The sequence below is a fragment of the Ascidia mentula genome, chromosome 9 (assembly GCF_947561715.1).
Source record: "Ascidia mentula chromosome 9, kaAscMent1.1, whole genome shotgun sequence".
Lineage (NCBI taxonomy): Eukaryota > Metazoa > Chordata > Ascidiacea > Phlebobranchia > Ascidiidae > Ascidia > Ascidia mentula.
The window spans coordinates 7,265,910-7,286,234 of record NC_138574.1 but is presented as its reverse complement, the minus strand read 5'-3'; the positions used below and the strand labels follow the sequence as shown (position 1 = coordinate 7,286,234).

General features: G+C 36.0%; 2 protein-coding genes and 1 pseudogene across 7 annotated transcripts in view; 1 reads left to right on the top strand and 2 right to left on the bottom strand.

Annotated features, from left to right (window-relative positions):
- The window catches only part of LOC145913637 (arf-GAP with dual PH domain-containing protein 1-like), a 39,521-nt gene extending 32,059 nt beyond the window's left edge, over nt 1-7,462 (top strand). For 5 of the 6 annotated variants that reach the window (XM_083001365.1, XM_083001364.1, XM_083001362.1 and 2 more), the window contains exons 8-17: nt 820-914; nt 1,885-1,981; nt 2,051-2,083; nt 2,195-2,265; nt 2,407-2,512; nt 3,767-3,867; nt 3,945-4,122; nt 4,178-4,350; nt 4,451-4,592; nt 4,843-7,462. In XM_083001365.1, the coding sequence (XP_082857491.1) occupies nt 820-914; nt 1,885-1,981; nt 2,051-2,083; nt 2,195-2,265; nt 2,407-2,512; nt 3,767-3,867; nt 3,945-4,122; nt 4,178-4,350; nt 4,451-4,592; nt 4,843-4,856 (1,010 nt within the window). In that variant the 3' untranslated portion in view covers nt 4,857-7,462. The remainder of the gene's footprint in view (nt 1-819; nt 915-1,884; nt 1,982-2,050; nt 2,084-2,194; nt 2,266-2,406; nt 2,513-3,766; nt 3,868-3,944; nt 4,123-4,177; nt 4,351-4,450; nt 4,593-4,842) is intronic. The other variant, XM_083001363.1, reaches the window with a different exon arrangement.
- A 1,280-nt stretch (nt 7,463-8,742) lies between these two features.
- On the bottom strand, nt 8,743-10,210 carry LOC145914482 (uncharacterized; annotated as a pseudogene).
- A 2,728-nt stretch (nt 10,211-12,938) lies between these two features.
- LOC145913122 (SAGA-associated factor 29-like) lies at nt 12,939-18,175 on the bottom strand. Its single transcript, XM_083000664.1, has 5 exons — nt 16,440-18,175; nt 15,551-15,684; nt 14,991-15,063; nt 14,540-14,719; nt 12,939-13,198 (listed from the first exon to the last, which is right to left on the bottom strand). Exons 1-5 carry the CDS (start codon nt 17,283-17,285, stop codon nt 13,136-13,138), a joined length of 1,296 nt encoding a protein of 431 aa, XP_082856790.1. The 5' UTR covers nt 17,286-18,175; the 3' UTR covers nt 12,939-13,135.
- Nucleotides 18,176-20,325: the final 2,150 nt, after the last annotated feature.

Here is a 20,325-nt window from a genome sequence, read left to right as displayed (position 1 = left end):
ATTAGCTCCACTTTGCTTATCATATGGTATATCAACACATTATGTCAAACTAAACTTTAGCAACCTTCACATATGTTGGTTCCTTTGTCATAATACGTTGTTTCAAACCAATCTAAAATGAGTTATCAGCAAAACTTCATACAATGCCGACAATAATTCCACAAAACAAAGCGTACCCACAGCTTGAACAAAGTGCGCCATACCCCAACAATGCATTTTGTTAACTGTGAAGGATACCCATGATGTTACTTCAGTGCACAAAATATCAGACTCTTTCCATATCAATCAGGCAGCAGGAAACAACAACAGCAGAAAACAACTTGCACTTAAATTGTCCTTGTACAAATAGAACATAAAGATTAGTTTCATACAGCAGTGTACAACACTGTAGCTAAGGCAAAACTCAGTCAACAAGAGCCCTGACAAGTGCCAGGGTTCTACAGGGACAACGTTTGTATGTCGTAACAATGGTACAATGTGTTCATGTCGAATAAGGAAATAATCACCCAATCCAGAAAACATGGCGATGTAACATGCACTTTTAACTCTTTTTATAATGTTGCTGGAGGTCACTTTTGTCTGCTAGCATTTTTTTAAGGTGTAATTCTCTGCCACATTTGCCTGTACATTTAGGTAAGAAAACAACAAGAATTTTCATGAGATATGAACTGCATATTTGAAAGTTGTGTTCACTGTAATAATTTTGGGGTTACTGGGTGTATTTAATAATGAAAGGAGTTTTTTCTTCATGAAACAGCCTAAAACTCATGTGTGTGTACTGCAACATTATAACTTACAATTTATTATTATTACTTCCAGGTTTTGGAATGACAATTCATACTCCTAATCGGATTTTTGTATTGTGTTGTGATACATTAGATGAAAGGGAAAAGTGGGCAACTTCTGTTTGTGAGGTATACCGATTTTTTGTGCCTATTTATATTTTTGGCTCATTGTATGTGTGTGTGTGAATGCTTGATGTCTTCAATATTTTTTTTTGCCTGGGGCATTTGTGCTGTTTGTCAACAAGGTGTCAAGAAGGAGCCTTTTACTAGATTTTAAACATCAGCATTGATACGCCGCCATCAGACACAACAGCAAGCCATTTGTTTTATGTTTGAAATGCCACAATATGTTGTTGACAATTACTATTTTATTTGTGGGGCATGGCAGTTGCAATGTTGCAGACAAGAAAAAATGATTCTTACCTGGTCAATCGAAAAGAATGTCTGCAAGCACAAGTTTAAGTTGTTACTGGATTTTTTATTGTGAAGGCCTCATACTACTACTGATAAAAACATTTATGGGTTGAATATGCCCTTTTTGAACTCCACTGTCATAGTATTTATTTGCACAAGGTAATCAATTGTGCATGGGTGTCAATATTACGGTTGAATGGGCACATATACATGATGGACAGTATTGTGAATTAGAGCATATCTTCATTAGCTTTTGTGTGTTTTTGTAGCAATTTTAAACAGGTAGTCAATTGTTGGCCAGTGGTGCTGACATTCTAGCTGAAAGGTGCCAAGAATTAGGCGAGTTTTGCAGAAAATTAAATTGCACAAGTACAAGGCCATTTGTAATTTGTCCTGCCTCACGTCCAAGCAAAACTCAATAAATTTTAATTTTGCAGAAACTTAAATCACAGAAATGCCCACCCATCAGTAATTTTAGGACAACTCAAAACACCTCTCTGTACAATTCCTTCAAAATTAGTTGCTTACGACTGCTTTAGCAGTCCCCCAGGGCATCAGCCATATACCCCTGTAACAATTAAGTTTTCTTTTGTTTCACAGAATAGTAAAAATGTACTTTAAATAATTGTGACATGAAGTTATTGCATGTAAGTTTCCCATAATAATTAAAAATGTTTTTCTGTAGGTCTTGCAACGTTGCACAGAATCTTGTTTCCACAAAATTGCTTACGACAAAGGTATAAATGTAAATGAAAGCAATACCAATAGCACAGCATACATGTGTAAGTAAACAAATACATTTACAAAGGCTAAAAATTACAATTTGTTTAATTAGGTTTTGATGTTTACAGTTGAAGATGCAAACAATGAAAACCCCCAACTTGGTATTTGTCATATCAATGCAGAACATTTTTGATTTTATCATTTATTTTCTTGCTACACACAATAAAACTGATTTTTCATTATTTTTTTGGTAGTCAACTTTCTGTTTTCAGGAATTCAATCACCATGTGATATTACACCAAGAAATGAAAATATAATGGAACCAACACGTCTTAAAACAAAGGTGCTTAAACTTGAAGATATTAAATCAAGATATAAAAACTTTTTTACTTGTGTGTAGTTAAATGTTAATTTTTGTTTTTAACAAAACTAAATTTACTCATGTAAAGTGTAAACACAAATAACCTTACCATTTATTTTTCAGAAATATTCATTTCAAAAAGGTGACTTGGATAGAGTAAAAAGGAAATCCTACACAACAGATAATTCTAAAAAAATAAGAAATGTGTGCAAACTAACGATAATAAACTGTAAGTATAAAGTAATGGCAATTTATCATTCTACAATCATCCTATTATTTTGTTATTGCATCATAATATGCCTAGCAATTATTTGCAGATAGCCATGTTTTTTTTACCAATAGGCTAAGTTGTTGGTTGCTGATAGTTTCTGTTTTTGAACATATCCACTGTCTGAAATCATTTTGTTATTCATCAACAAAACAATAGTAGCGAGCAATATACATGCCTGGATGCTTTATACACAAAAATTTTTGGGTTTGTGTGAATAATATTGTTTCTTGTGGTCGCATGATCCAAAGTCTTAGTTAACTTGGTACATCTCTATAGTGAACTCTAGACACATACATGATGTGAATGGCATATTCATGGTTTCCAATTTTTGCCGCAAGAGGTCCCAAAAACTTGTTTATATGGTTAAAAAAGTTCAGAGCAAATTTTACTTAGAACACTACTGAGCAAACAAACATTTTTGGTGTTATATTGTTCAACATGTGTTGTGATTAACTATTACCATTTGGAGTACAGCTCCTTCAGGAAAACATACTTTTGTGACATAAACACTGAAAACAAAGACAATAAACATGCTATAATATTTCAAGCAATCGTATGATTGCCCCACTGCACAGGTTGCCGATAAAAAATTAGGCAAGTTGTGCGCTTGCACACCAGTGTATCTTGGCCACACTATACCCTTTGAAACCGCTGAGATCCTGTAGCTCAAATAGTAGAGTGTTGGGCCTGGTTAGCCCAGGGTCGTGAGTGAAAAACTCGCCGGGAGCTTGATTTTTCAAATCTCACTCAGACTTGTTGGGAAAAAGTATAAAAAACTCCCTGCTGATAAGAACATGATTTCATGCATACTTCAATATCTCTAAAACTGTCTTCATACATACTACACTCTATGTTGCTACTGCTAAAAAATCATCCTGGTTTGATTCTTTGTGGTATTCATACTGCAATGCATAACCTATAAAAAACACTGAACTGAGCGTAATGCTTTATCCATGCTATTATCCAACCAAGGTTTGTTGTGCACCCGTGAATAAGAACATACCCTAGTATAAATCAAATCATTTGTATTTTGTTTAAAAAAACAACTGCGCAAGTGAACAATACACACAACAAATGGCATAGCATAAAGTCAGGCACCTGCAGTACAAATTATGTTCAAATTAGGACACCATTATAACATCATCAAAATAGTTGTACTTTGTTAACATGCATTTTCAGTTGCATACAGTAATGAATTTGACCCATTTATAGTGATGAATGAATCTCTCTGGTTTTGCCTATTTCAAAGAGAGAAAACACCGGATGATGTAAACAGCTTTGTAACACCATGGTTAGGGGTGCAAGTTCCAGAGGTAATGTTAGTGTAGCTACAAACAAAAAAAGGAAAAGAATTTTTTTCAAGCATAAAATACCTGTTTTATTATGTTAGTGCCCTGCATCAATTGGTCCAATAAATATTCCTGTAAACTTTCAATTGGCTGTCGTTGATGCACCTTTGAAATCAAGTGAACTTCAAAGAACAACAGGCCCTTTTAATGTTGAACCTGGAGATATTTGGGAAGTTGAAATGGTATCTAGTAATGGTTGTGCACCAGAACTGTACTATCGTGAGTAGGATTTGAAAGTTATTTTATACACTCTGTGTACTAAACGTTATATCAGATGAAGGCATGGAAACAGACGATGGTAGTATATTGATTTATGCCAGTGAGAAAAACACAGGGAAATTTGATGTTGTTTTATATAAAAATGACAGAAAAGTTTTATCAAGAAAAAGTTTCCAACCAGGAAATTCTGCATATATTGACATCTTGCCTTTGATATATATGCTTAAGGTAAGGTGTCCACATTGTTTTATGATTAATATTCAGTCTACAGACACACATTTCCTTGGGTGTTTTCATGATGCTTGTCAAAGTTATATATGTTTTATAGGTCAGTCATCAAACCTTAGATGAGATAGACAATGTCGACATTAGGCCTGGTGACATATTGTCAAAAGCTGCCTGCTTTGATGCGAACATGAAGAAGCTTGTGGTAAATGTAAAAATGTTACCAGGGGGGAGTTTGTTTTTTGGTAGGTTTATTTCGTACAAAGATGATTTGAGAAAAGGCTTGAGGAAAACAACAATAAAATAAGATATAGCTCTACAATAAGAGAGTTTTAGTTTTAGTATTTGCAATTATTTTCTTTCAAAACTAGCCACTATTCCTGTAAAAACTATTGATTATTTTTCCTGTTTTTTATCTTCGCTGTGTATCACTTTGTTGAACGTTTTAACAGCATATTTTTGAAGCATTGCAAACAATGTTTACTTATTTTTCAGAACAAAGGGACTAAGACTCGTCAGAAAAGAATTAATACTAAATCTTGAATCGTCTTTCTTAATCTTCTCCCCTTTGATGTACACCAGAGGTGGCCAACACATCATTTAGTTTTACCTTGTTGATCGCATCTGATTTTGTGTTGCTTTCACTAAATATGTATGAATGTGTAATAAACATAATCGTAAAATTGGGAGTGAAAACCAAACAACTTTATTGATTTATAGTGAAGTTTGCACATGTCAGTTACGTCCACCAATACTCATTTCATGCCAATGTTTGGCTGCACTCATCTAACAAGAAACGCTTAAACGGAAAACTAAGACCATGAGCAGGACACAAAACCTTAAAACTACATTATTTTTATCACAGTCGTCATTGCAATTTGATTATGACGTTATATTTCGTTGTGTGGTCAGTTTGTAGTATTTGAAATAAGGCTGAAACAGCGTTTTTTTGTAATTAAACAAGGGCCTCGGTGTCTGGAACATAGGTACGTACGATTCCGCACTAGACCCGTTCACATACAGAAAAAAGCTAATGTTACTCACGAATTCATTGCCTTAATTCAATAGCTGGCTCTAATAAATAAATAAATACTGTCAGAATTTCTCGTGCACTTAGTCGTTGCTCCCCACTCAATTCAATAAGTTGTTGAATATGACTTCACACTACTTTTGTTGTTTGTGCCCAGCTCGCCAGCTGAAAACGTGGCAGAAGTGTGTTTGGACTGTCCAAATACAGCACGAGCACATTCACTACTGACATTGAAACGTGGCCAGAGTATGTTGCAATTCTGCACACTGTTACGTCTCAGACACCAAGCGTCACAAGCAAGTGGAAACAAACACAAAGAACTTTTAGCCTTGCTGTGACAAAATAAAATGGAATAGACACCGATAAAACCATCATATGTAAGTCATGCACACATGAAAAGGACCATGGCCAACCGGCCACCAGACTACGCGAAGCCACGTAAGCCAACTACAGTGGAACTCGGTTAACCCGGAACCTTTCATAATTTGCTTGAACTTGGAGGTAGAAATGATCCGTAATCCTTTTTCTACTTAAAATCTTGTGATATCAGTATGTGTGACTTTGAGAGAAAGCCTTTTTTTTTCGAAATATATTTTTCTCAATATAAACATCCACCATCTGTCCACAGATCGCTTTGTGGAATTAATCACATAATCATAGCGATACGGTGTGTGATCGATAGCTTGTCAGGGGCCTTTGGTTTTTTAATTGATCCAGTTTTTTTATTCTTTAATTACAAATATTTTTATATTTCGAAATAATAAATCCGGAGTTTATTCTTGTTATATTTTGTAATAGGATTGATTTTCCTGATTCGACCTTGCATTCGTACACCAAAACGTAAACCACGTTTCATTTACATGTTAATCAGAACAACCAGCCTACTTACAGCAAAAATATAGCCTACTTATTGTGAGATTCTTGCCTAACTGCATTATTTGTTCTCTGCAATATCGTAAATCGATTGACTGACCTTCTATATTTAAGTGTTTAGAAATAAATATGCAGTGCCTTTTAGAACCTCAAGTCACAAAGATGCCTTAGCTGTGTTCAACTAAGGCGTTTTTACCAATATCCTGCTTAACTACACAACATTAAGCTTGAAACTAAGTCTTCGGACATTTCGGAACTTCGCCGAATCCGGACAAATTTGTCGGACCACTCAAATCCGAATTAACTGAGCTGTATACTGTACATATAATCTAATTAAGCGCCTAAAATGCCGCAATCGCAGCATCAAATCTGTGGTGGTGTATCGCCAGAAACAACAACGATCCACACACCATTGTAGGCCGCATCTCACAATTAAACCCTAAAAATTGAGTTTTAGAAGTCATTTGTCATTGTGCACCTGGTTACAGTTTCTCTTGTTTGCCAAAAACAATTGCCGGGTCTGATGACTCATGAAGGGGGACTACTATTGCTGAACAGAAAAAAAATTGATTGCAGCTGCATTAAGACAGCACATTGGGGGGTTTTGCAAAGGCTAACTGCTAAATTGTCAGTCCTAGGGAGTGTACAAACAGCCCCGGTGGGGCCCCAAGACAATTACAAGACATCTAATTCTTCATGAATTGTGTAGAGGAGGGTTGGTGGCTTCACTTAATCGCAAATGGAGGTAACTTTCTGTGATTCATTTTTTCACAAAACAAACCTACACCTTTTTCTGCTTTTTTGGCCAAAATAATGGCCAACAGAGGGTCAAAATGCCCCCGGGGGAGCAGTTTAAGTAGTTATTTCCATCCTAAATTTGGCCACAATTCCTTGCCAAGGGTCGGCGCTAACAGAAAATCACAAATTGAACATACTTTCTGTGATTCATTTTTTCACAAAATCAACCTCAATATTTGGGTAGTTTTTCAGCTACATGTACAACAGCACCCTCTACCAATTTACTGCCTGACTAATAACCCTGAAAACCAAAGTAAAACTGCCCCAAACACGCTGAAAATCGCCCTGGCAACAGCCTGTTCATCTGCGCTCATTCAACCAAAACACTGGCGCCCATGCATGACCCATTGCATTGTTACACACAATTTTACTCTGTTACGCAGGACAGAGTTCGAGAAGGGCATTTCCCAACCGGGAAAGTCTTTTCCATAGAAATACAGAGATGCGGCCTGTAGTGTCGCAACAGAGGTCAGATGGAATCAAACTTAACATCACTAGAAGGACATTACAGCAACCCAACGTTCTGCAAAGCGACATGCACATACGTTCTCTGAATTAATTCCCCGCAAAGCCAAGACAACAAAATGCAGACCGAAGATTCCTGAAAAATCCGTTTAATATAAGACCAAATGTCACAATCACAATATGATATTTCTCGTGTCCTATTTTTGTCACAATATGTTGTATGATCCTTTTGTCTTAAAGTACAGATACTCTCGCTCAGTGCAGCTTAACATTTTTATTTATGACAGGTTTTCGCCGATTTCCCTACATCAGGGTGTTTTGGGCAGTTTTAGTGGGGTTTCGGGCTTTTCAATAAGGTAGTTGGTGTTGGGTGCTTCTGAAAATTATGGTGAAAATGGAACACAAAATTCAGGCTGTATTTGTGGAAATGTATACCGTTTAAGTGGACAATCATTCGTGATTTTATAAAAGATCCATCCCAGATCTACAAATTTTGATCATAATTAGTCTCTGGGAAATTGGTTTAGCCCCCCTATAGAGTCTATCGTCTATTTAATGCAAAATTCTGCTATACGTATGTGTTTTAAAGCAAAAACTTAAAATCAAGTGTACTATAAAATAATAAATGCTACTTTCCTTACTCTTTTTTTTGCAGATGTACGAGGCCAATAACATTGCAAATCTGTTTCCTATTAGAACAAATTCAAGGAAAAAAATTATATTTCTGCTGTGTAATCCAATCAAGTATGAATTTATTTGCAAAAAAACATCAACTACTTAAATACATTAGTTGTCCCACACAAATTTTTAAAAACACATCCTACACTCAAAGCACTTATTACATAGACAGTACCTTATCCCCTTGAACGAGCCAAGTTTTGTGTACCACTTCTACACATTCCTCATCAATAAAATGAACAATTGCAAAACAAATAATGAAGACAAAAACTAAAAAGCAGCTCTGCAACAAATAGTTCACAATCACTCTAAAGTCAGAGTTAAAGCATTAACGCTATGATATTTTAATTCAGATACGTTCAATAACAACTGAAACAAACATACTACACACACAAATATTATTAAACTTGTGTTTCAATTAACATTCCATGCATACTACATTTAAAATAAGCAAACAAAAGACAAAAACAAGAAAATTGATAGCACAAGTCTTAATATATCTAAACATACAACGCCTTATATAATAACAAAGAACTACAATGCTCAAAATTTTAGCTATGTAGTATTGACATAAACACCACCCGTTTGCCAAATTTTAGACATATTGCATTGGTTTTAAAATTAACTGAATCAATGGGCACATTTTTCATGTAGGAGTCTGCTAAATTGCAAACATAAGCACCAATAATTTGAGAATCACAAGGTTCATCAAACAACTGTTTAACTTTCCTGTATACTGTACATAGACAGGTTTTCTGATGCATTTCAAATATTTCAACACAAGACAGATTTGTGCCATTCTGTACTATAAATGCATTATTAGGGGCATTCCATAAACTTTCTCTTTTAGTACCTTCAGCAAACAAATTAAATTCGTTTTCATGCATTCTCCTTATAACTTGAATTAATGGATTCTTGCCAGATCTTACCATGCGCCTTATTTTTTGCATGTAATTTTCAAATTTAAATGCACTGCAATTGTCAATGCATCCATATTCTTTGGCTTCATTTGCTAAATGAAGCAAAGTATGCACATTGTATACTAAAAAATCATCACCGTAATAATTTTTACAGTTCAACACAAAATCATGTAATAACCTTTCAGCCAAGCTAGAATACAAGTTGCAAAGTGATGGAGAAACAAGTATACATACAGCAGTACTGAGACTGAGAAAGTGAACATACAACTTGTTTGGCAAAACTTTATGTAATACTATTTTTCCGGCATAAAGCAAGAACTGATGAAATTCAGATGCTTTCCACCGATCAACTTCATTTAAACCACTTGGCTTTCGAGCAAAACATCGTGGAATATAGGACTTGAGAGCAATTAATTTCATGCTAATTTCACTAATTTGATTAGCACTGATCCTATTTTTCTCCTCTCATCCATGTCAAAAGAAGCCTTTTCATGACACCCAGGCATGTTTGGTGCATGTAATCAATAGGGAACTTTCTAATCATGTCAATTGGCAATTGACAAAATGGTGACACGCCATGATGATGATCCTTATTTGTTTGCTCACGAAAAGACACATCAGTTCTAAATGCCAGTGGTGTCACATCTGGATATCCTATGTGCCTTTTAATGTGATGCCACAAACCCTTCTGTTCGCACTTATCACAACCAAAATAACCTGTACATAGATTGGTAGATTTTACCATAGCACGTGCAGGTGCATCACAAATGACACTGTGCAAACTTACTTGAACACATTTTTTGAAAATACACAATCCATTTTAAAGTAGATGCTCTAAATCATGAATGGTGTCTAACAAGAAGTCATTGTTACCAGGCTTAGATTGACCAAACAAAAGAGCAACTGGAAAAACTAAAGAAATCTTTAAATTTGCAATGCAACAAAGAATAGGCCAAAAGCATTTGTTAGAACTTTGAAACAATGGCAGGCCATCAACATTGAAAGATAATTCCAAATTGGGCAGGCAATTTTCAGGATTATAAAAACTTTTTGTAACTTTCACAATTTGAAAATTTAGACCAAAATAAAGATAATCCATCCCAGACTTGTTTTTGATGTCAATGGGATAATCTAAACCAAGCAATGTACGACAGGTGGCTGGGAGGTTTGCATGACCTTGTCTTCGCAACAGTTTTAAGAGTTCATCTGCAGCATTGTGTTTTATCTGAAACTGATTTATCCAAGTTACCAGTTCAGCTTTTAACGTAGTTTTAACATCATTTACATCAGAATCTGATGAATCAATATCGGAAAAGTCACAACTCATGTCATCCGCAAGTTTAGCACTGGAGTCATTTGGTAATTGTGATGTACAACCAATGATAGAATCTGCTTCTGCAGAACTGCCATCATTGGTAACATTAGAAAATAACAGGTCTGGGCTATGAGAAAATTGTCTTAAACAGTTGGAAGAAATGGTACAATTTGCTGAGGATTCTGTCAAAGATGGCTCACATTCTTCAGAATTGGTGCTGAGCAAAATTGATTTGGTCATTTCAGCCAAACGGTCTCTTCTTATCTTTGCTCGCTTTGTTTTAATCCACTTGCGTTTGTAAATTTTTCGATTTGCATCCATTAATTTTATCATTAAACTATCTTGGTTACCGACATAACAAATAAGCTGCATTAAAATTTTTAAACAAGAATGTGATTAAAGTCTGTCACATACTAATAACCCTTGTTATGAATTCAGTAGAATTCGATATCACAGTACATCAGAAGTTAATTTAAGGTGAGCCTTACTTATAATTATTCAATGGCAAAATGAACCAATAGAGACATAATATAATCATTGATGATTTAAAACCAGGTTCAGTGCTTCAGTCACACAATCTGCACAAGGTCGAATCAGTACCGATTTATATTATTGCATTTTATCTGTTATTTACTTTAAAATGGTTTCATACTTTACCGAATTCCTACCAGGTAATGCCAGAACTGTATCCATCACGTGCACGCTTTAAAAAAGCACATCCGGGACAGCAGAGGACGTTCTGTGACTAGCCTGTAGGTGGCGCTGCAACACTAAATTTTATGCTATGGCATTCGAATAACATTTAGGTGATGTAATTGATTCCAATTTGCATCGTTTTTCTTGTCCAAAAAAATGAAGACATTCAAAAATTTGCAGTAATTATTAAACACTTCAAAAAAATAACCACCTATAATCCAACATAAATTCTTTAAAAAAAAATTCATTACCCGCCAGACCGCAATGGCACGAAGGTATGTAATTTTACGACCTGTACTTTAGGCGTATTCCATAATACATGTTTAAAAAAATATATTATTAGCCCACAAAAAAATTACCGACGTGTAGGAAAAAAAGGTTTACGTAACGCGTAAAGCACGTCGCATTAACGTTACGTTGGGCACGTTAGGGTGGAAACGTTAACAAAATGCTGTCGATTAAAAAACAACTACTGAATAGCAAAATCATTACCAATACCACAGGTCCAATAATACACATCGCGTTTCAAGTTCGAAAAAAGTAGGGAAAAGACTTGTACGAAAATGTTACGCGCCGTCGAAAAAAAAACGTTTGGTCTGAAAACGTTATGCAAGAACGTTTCATAAAGATGAAAAATAATTGTGTTTTCAGTGCTAACAATAAACATCATTCACGTTTACATGAAATCCGAGGAAAAATACCAAAAAAATCATTGCAACCAAAATTGAAACTATTCGCAAAGTTATGAAAATGTGTGTAAACGTTTCTTGTTAGCTGGGTGGTCATTTTTTTGGTAAAAAAAGCAACAAAAAATGAAACTGGATTTTGCAGAAAAATGAATCGGTTAACCGCCCACTCATTTGCATTTTTGTGTAAGTCCCAACAGACAATATAGGCCCCCTATTGGTTAATTTGCCATGGCAATTGTTTTGGCCAATCAAGCAAAACAATGTGCACAGATTTACCATAAACAAAACACAAGTATATGCCCATATCGAAACAAAATGACCATTCAAAAACGTCAATGTAACTTTGGCACCCCTCCGTGATCAATTCTGACTATTTTTTTTCCACAATATATATGTATATATTGAGGCAGCAATACTTGCGAATTTGGATGCGAACTTGCACAAAGCATAAGATGGAGAAGTCGCTTGATATAGGCGAACATTTGAAACCTTTCCGGAACGTGAGATTTTTTTTAATTTTGCACAGAGCTTGCCTGGAGCAGGCAGATGTACGCGGTATAAGTTAAAATCCCAACAGTTTTCAAGTTTCCCAGCGAAATGAACTCAACTACAGGTCACCGACTGTGACGACATAGAGCCCTTTACGCGCGTATAGGCTGGCCACAAGGCCTCGTGTACAGGCAAATATTTGGTGAAACCTTTCCGGGCCATGAGATTTTTCTCTGTTGACAAGGTCATTTTGTATTGTTTAGGTGGTGTTGGTAAAACAGCTATAACTCTGGACTCGATGATCAAACAGGTGTGAAACTTCACAATGTGATGGTTGAATGGCTCATGCATTGGACTTCAGAGAACGATTGTGATTCTGGGCGGGTGCCCCACTATTTAAGCAAAGATCCCGGAACCTATCATCTCACACAAACAGAACGCAGCTTACCTACGACTTGTTTTGATGGAATTCGCAACGGGCATGCAACCCTCCGGAACCCACAACGCACACCACTACTGCTTTGTCTTTGATATTACTCTCTTATATATTGCTATTCTTTCCACAAATACACAGACACAAAGCCTCATATGGCTTTTGCGATTTACAGATGACCCCCCACAGAATATATGCATACAAATTCCACATAAAAAGAAATATTTATTGATCACTGAATAATGCATAATTCCATACAAACGCATGAATTACATTCGGGTTGAAAACATGTAAATAGATGGCATTACAAATCTGCTACAATTTTGATGTTGCTTGACAATCAAAATGCACACCATTTTTAAAAGACGACATCATTTAGTGCTTGGTGGATATATTGACTTTTCACAGTCTTTTGCGGTCAGCTAATACTCTTATAATACTTCCCAATCCTCCCTTGGTTCTTATCTGCAAACAACCATACCAATATGTATTTGTGAAAGTCAAATTGGCTGCACACAATAATTATTTCATTTTAAAATATGATAGCTGAGATCAAGTAGGGTCCTGAGCAGCCAAAAATGCGTTTGCATAAAAACATTACCATGTTGAAAAAAAAAGCTTTAGCCTTTCTATTTAACAAGCAGTGGTTCCCAAACATATCGTGGTCACAAACCCCTAGGTAAAAACATTATAATTTTATCACATACAAGGGCCAAATGTGGCTCTATTTTTTTCAGAAACTAGCACAACCACAAGCACTCAAAGAATAGGTTTCAGCTAAGTAGCACACATCCTATAAAAGCAGAAAACAGTGACAGTGATTTTAGGTGCAATTAGAGTGTTTGAAGTTATGTGTAACATTATGAGGAATGGTTCAGTGCGCCGCTAACCCAAGTGAAAGCATCCACACAACATAATTATTTGCAGACTTGACAAATATAATATTCATGTGGAAAAGTCCTGGAGTCATTATTTTATTTGGCTACACTGTTGCTGTGTACTGGATTTACAAGCAAAGCGCTGTAACTATTATTAGCTTGACAATCACTGCAAAAATGTATGCAAAAACATAGATGCTGCTGACCACATTCCGAAAAACTTTAGGCATACATGCCTTAAACCATTTTTCATTCATGTTATTTTTTTATTCATTCGTTGCTAATAAGTACAACCTGTGGTTTGTCAAATTTATTCAGCTTAATCAGCAATTTTGGCAAATGTTTAGTATCCGTCAAAACCAAACTTCTATGCAAAAGAATAATGTTCTAAAGCGTCAACAATATCATGCAGGCATTTTTGGATTTTTTTCTTTGCTTAGAATGATGATTGTACTTAGGGTGAAAAACATGTATTTTTCTACTAATTGTGTATCACACAATGCTGTTTGTGATGGTAGTCTTATCACCCACAGTTGCTAAATACATATTTTTTAAAAATGACAGTCAACTGTGTCCATTGGAAGCAATATCATTTTGTCCACACCCAGTACAAGTTCAGTAATTCATTTGGATTTTTGCAAAAATATATAGGGTTTGGGCAGTCTGGCAGTAATATAGGGTTTGCGCCATTCAGTAATAAGAAAGAAACTAATTTAGACTGCACAGGGTAGACACAAACACAACATTAACGTTCAGACAAGTTTTTGCTTCTGGCAAAGGTCAGTTTTCTGTTAAATGATCAAGTTAAAGCTGATGTATTGACTCTGTGGCCCAAAGTCGTGTTAGATACGAATAGAATTACATGCTACTCAACCTAAACAATGACTTGGCCTAACCAGAAAAGCAATGCCTAAAGCAGTATGTTTACCTTGTCATGCCATGTCAACAAACAGCCACACTGCTGTCCATCAAGATTCAATGAAAAGCCTTTATATATATATTTCATAACAGCATCAATTTCCTCAACATTAAGAGACTGGATGGTTGTTGGTATGTCTCCACTTTTTATTGAAGCTAGAACTCTAATTGTAAGCAGAGTTGCATTTTCCTACACAAAATAAAAAAAACAGTTTCAGATACATTGTATTCAAACCTTTTTTTTTAAATAATGCTTTTGTGTCATGCAAAAAAGTGCAGTTTCTGCAATTCTACTCAGGATATAAAAGAGATCATGCATTTGCATGATGTAAATACAACATAATGAGACAAAATGGTAAAAAAAAGTATTCAACAAATTTTATGCTCAGTCAAATTTAACTATATAACTTTTTTTAATGAATACGGAATAAATTTAACAGAGCCATGTCCTATGAATATACCTTAACTGCATTGTCCTTTGTTCTATTAGGCAATGTACTTAAACATGCTTTTAGTGCTTGGACATTGTTTCCACTACAACGCATAGTCAAGGATCACATCTTTTCGCCAAACCAAAATTTTCCTATTCAATATTTCAAGGTGGAGGTTTGCACCATGAAAATCCCAATCACATATTTTTTTGTGTCTTTCCTACTTTTAGAACTCTTAATCAGATTCACCAAACAGTCTATGAACAACAAAGACTTGGTATCTGACATTTTTTGCATAATATGAAAAAAACTCTTTCATTTGTCCTCATGTTATTTTCTGATACCTATGTTTTACCTACAATTAGGCATTGTCAGAATCATAAAAAAAACAATCATTTAGAAATGAAATAAGTAAAGCAAACTTGTTTTATCTTATTTTGCTAGAGTTGTTTTTAACAGTCTGCAGTCAACTAATTTTATATAACTTTCAGAAGTTTCAGATTGAAGTCATCTGGTTTTATTATAACAACAAATGATATATTAAATTTATTTATTAAAAACTGTACATCTAAATTAGAGCATAAGGATACGACATAAGCAGTTGTTCCACTTCATGAGTATCTGGTCCACAATCAATTGCATCCAATTGATCTTCATTAAACTTTTCCTCATCATATTGGTCAACATCAATTCGGCGGAAGCCCTTAGTGCCACTACTAATGGACTTTGACATGCTTTAGCATTAAATCACTTGCCTTTGCAAAAAGTAATTAACAAGTTATCCTATAAAGAACAAAATATAACTGTAAACCTCAAAAAAATTCATAAGGAAAATTTGTCAAAAAAAATACAGATTAAATTTTCTCAGAGAATCTTTAACTGAAAACAAGACAGTTCTATTCTTACTAATTATGCTCAATGTTGATGAAGAGGGAAAAAGATGCACAGATTGCAAAACATAAATGAAAAAAGGGTCTGTAAGGGAAGCAAAGAAAAGTGATCATGTGTAAAGCTGAATTAACTGTCAACAAAACACAAAGAAATTTAAAACAAAACTGAATGGAAAATTGAAAAAATGCAATAGGGTTAATGGGGCGAATTTAAACAGAAACATTGCTCTGCTGTATCCCACAACCCCTACACCCATAACAGCAGAGTTTACCTGGCAAAAGGTCAGAATTTACCATGTTTCAAAAGAATATGATTAACCTTTTAAAAAAAAAACCCAAAAAATTTTACTTTTATACATTTAAAAAATACAAATGGACAAGATGCTAAATAAACCATGGCTTCTTTAGTGCTAATTGCACTTTGTAAATCTCGTGTTGGTGGTATTATCCGAAATTAGCTTATGTATATTGTCTTTTTTGAGGATCAGTGTTGGAGGAAGTAATTAATTTCTGGATGAATATTAATTGACTTATTTTACACTATAAAACAAACCTATCGTTTTTTTATGTCTTTAATTTCTTTAGGTACGAAGGTGTATTTTTGAGCAACCCTAAGGGCAGGTGAATATCCATCAGCATATGAATTATCTTCAAACAAAACTAGATAATCATCCAAGGAAGTTACTGGCTTTTCACTTACAACAGCACGATAAAAACAAGTTGTCTGTGGATAAAGAGCCATCACCAATGTTCCCTTATCAAACAGAGCTTCAGCATCAGTTTCTGGATTTGCTTTCCATTGCGGAAGAGGAACAACTTTCCGTTTGTTCAGCATATGGCATGCTCCACCATCTTCATCAATATCATCAACTTCATATTTTAAAGAATTCAAATCAAAATATACCACTTCAGCCAATATCCACTGCTCTTCTTCATCAGTTTTGACTTTGGCAGCCACTTTATCCCCCGGTTTTGCAATGTAGTCATTTGAAGGACCAACAGCTCCACAGAGTGGAGGAACTTTTTCATTTGGCTTACCAATCCATAATGGAAGTGTTTGAGCAGCCTTTTGCAGCATACTCATTAAAACACCTCGTCGCATACTTTTTCTTGGATGCTCCTCAGATACACAAAATGTTGATGCTCTTCCTGCCACTCGTTTCTCTTCCAGAACAGATTTGATTTCTGCAACTAATTCTAGACATTTTCGGAGTAAATCACTTTCCATTTCCGAGTCTTGCAAAGCAGCATTATATAAAGCCTGAAGTTTTTGTCTAAAGTAGATAGAAATCCTCTGTTCTTGGTGTACTTTCTCATGAACCTTTGATATTGTATCGGCGCTGGATACTTGTCGCTGACGTGTTCGTTCTGTTTCCTGGACAGAAATAACAAGCTGTTCCAGAAGGCTTTTAATTTTACAATCATAGGCAGTCATTTTTAATTCTATAAGCAGTGTCGTTGAAAAAATATTATAGGAAAAGAACTAGGAATAACAGCTAGGGGAAAATTTCAATTACACCAACCAAAAACATAGATCTAAAAGAGCTTTATACATATTCTCAACACAAGCCAGATTGGAAAGTTTGTTTTATGCGCGGAAAATTTTGTTTCGGCGATCGTTAATCGCGCAGATGATTGCAACGTTTTTTGTATGTTAATGCATTAGCTCAGTGCTTTTCAACCTGTGGCACCATCCGCACTGGTGCGGATGTGAAAATTTGTAGTACGGATGGGCAACATGGTGGGGATGACAATCGCCCAATAAAAGGTTGTGTAGTCTAAGAAATTTTCATATTTGGTTATGTACACTAGCTTCAAGAAGCAACGCTAATCCTTCCCCTTTATTCGTGGGGTTCGCAAACATTTCATGCGCGGTTTGGCCGCATTGTGCGGATGAAATTTTCGTGCAACAGAAAAGAGCGGATAGAATTTAAAATGGTTGAAAAGCACTGCATTAGCTAATTAATATTGCTCGGATTATCGGTAATTTTTTTTTTTAGCAGGTAGTTTTATATTAACTAATCCCATTGGAATTACCTGTTTGACCTGTCCTTTTATAAATTTAATGAAACTTTAAGAGATTTAGGTTGATGAAACAACTAAAACATTCCAACAAATTGACATAGTAGTTTCTGAATTAACTGAAGTTCGAGTTTATACATTTCTCCCTTCTCTATACAACGACTATAAGTGTTCACGAATCATTTCAATACATCTCTCCAATCTGTCAAAACATAATTGCCTTCTCCAACAACATTGCCACAACGCATCACCCGCAAAACATCTACTACACTACACTAGACCATACTGCTTCCGTGTTCCGTGCTGCCTGCTACTTGACACCACCCTCATTCTGGCAGAATTCTGGCAGAATAATTTTGCAAATTTGCCACATTTTACAAGGTACAACAGACATTTACTCAAAAATTGGTTTCTTTTGGATTAGAATCAAATTACAGAGATGAGCAAGCAGTTCAAACCTCAAAAAACATTTAAACAAAATTTTCCGAACCTGCATCAATAAAAAAAATCGCGAATTAAAAAAATCGCCTGGTTTTGCGATTCAGCATAATGGCGGCATGCAAAAAACTTCCCTAACACAAAGAATTCTGCTCGGCGTTCTTGCAATAGGTGCCAATATTGACCAACATCATGAGAACGGAAATTTAATGCTCTAGCACATGCAATTAACAAATTTGAAATTAAGGTGCCGGATGACCTTCAAATCGCCCATCGAAGACGACCCGCTTTTTGCGAATCAGCAGCATAATGGCGTAATGTCTTGGTCAATATTGGCACCTATTGCAAGAACGCCGAGCAGAATTGTTTTAATAGGGAAGTTTTTCGCATGCCGACATTACGCCATTATGCTGCTGATTCGCAAAAAGCGGGTCGTCTTCGATGGGCGATTTGAAGGTCATCCGGCACCTTAATTTCAAATTTGTTAATTGCATGTGGTAGAGCATTAAATTTCCGTTCTCGTGATCTTGGTCAATATTGGCACCTATTGCAAGAACGCCGAGCAGAATTGTTTTAATAGGGAAGTTTTTCGCATGCCGACATTACGCCATTATGCTGCTGATTCGCAAAAAGCGGGTCGTCTTCGATGGGCGATTTGAAGGTCATCCGGCACCTTAATTTCAAATTTGTTAATTGCATGTGGTAGAGCATTAAATTTCCGTTCTCGTGATCTTGGTCAATATTGGCACCTATTGCAAGAACGCCGAGCAGAATTGTTTTAATAGGGAAGTTTTTCGCATGCCGACATTACGCCATTATGCTGCTGATTCGCAAAAAGCGGGTCGTCTTCGATGGGCGATTTGAAGGTCATCCGGCACCTTAATTTCAAATTTGTTAATTGCATGTGCTAGAGCATTAAATTTCCGTTCTCGTGATGTTGGTCAATATTGGCACCTATTGCAAGAACGCCGAGCAGAATTGTTTTAATAGGGAAGTTTTTCGCATGCCGACATCGCCATTATGCTGCTGATTCGCAAAAAGCGGGTCGTCTTCGATGGGCGATTTGAAGGTCATCCGGCACCTTAATTTCAAATTTGTTAATTGCATGTGGTAGAGCATTAAATTTCCGTTCTCATGATGTTGGTCAATATTGGCACCTATTGCAAGAACGCCGAGCAGAATTGTTTTAATAGGGAAGTTTTTCGCATGCCGACATTACGCCATTATGCTGCTGATTCGCAAAAAGCGGGTCGTCTTCGATGGGCGATTTGAAGGTCATCCGGCACCTTCATTTCAAATTTGTTAATTGCATGTGGTAGAGCATTAAATTTCCGTTCTCGTGATATTGGTCAATATTGGCACCTATTGCAAGAACGCCGAGCAGAATTGTTTTAATAGGGAAGTTTTTCGCATGCCGACATTACGCCATTATGCTGCTGATTCGCAAAAAGCGGGTCGTCTTCGATGGGCGATTTGAAGATCATCCGGCACCTTCATTTCAAATTTGTTAATTGCATGTGGTAGAGCATTAAATTTCCGTTCTCGTGATGTTGGTCAATATTGGCACCTATTGCAAGAACGCCGAGCAAAATTGTTTTAATAGGGAAGTTTTTCGCATGCCGACATTACGCCATTATGCTGCTGATTCGCAAAAAGCGGGTCGTCTTCGATGGGCGATTTGAAGGTCATCCGGCACCTTAATTTCAAATTTGTTAATTGCATGTGGTAGAGCATTAAATTTCCGTTCTCGTGATCTTGGTCAATATTGGCACCTATTGCAAGAACGCCGAGCAGAATTGTTTTAATAGGGAAGTTTTTCGCATGCCGACATCACGCCATTATGCTGCTGATTCGCAAAAAGCGGGTCGTCTTCGATGGGCGATTTGAAGGTCATCCGGCACCTTAATTTCAAATTTGTTAATTGCATGTGCTAGAGCATTAAATTTCCGTTCTCATGATGTTGGTCAATATTGGCACCTATTGCAAGAACGCCGAGCAGAATTGTTTTAATAGGG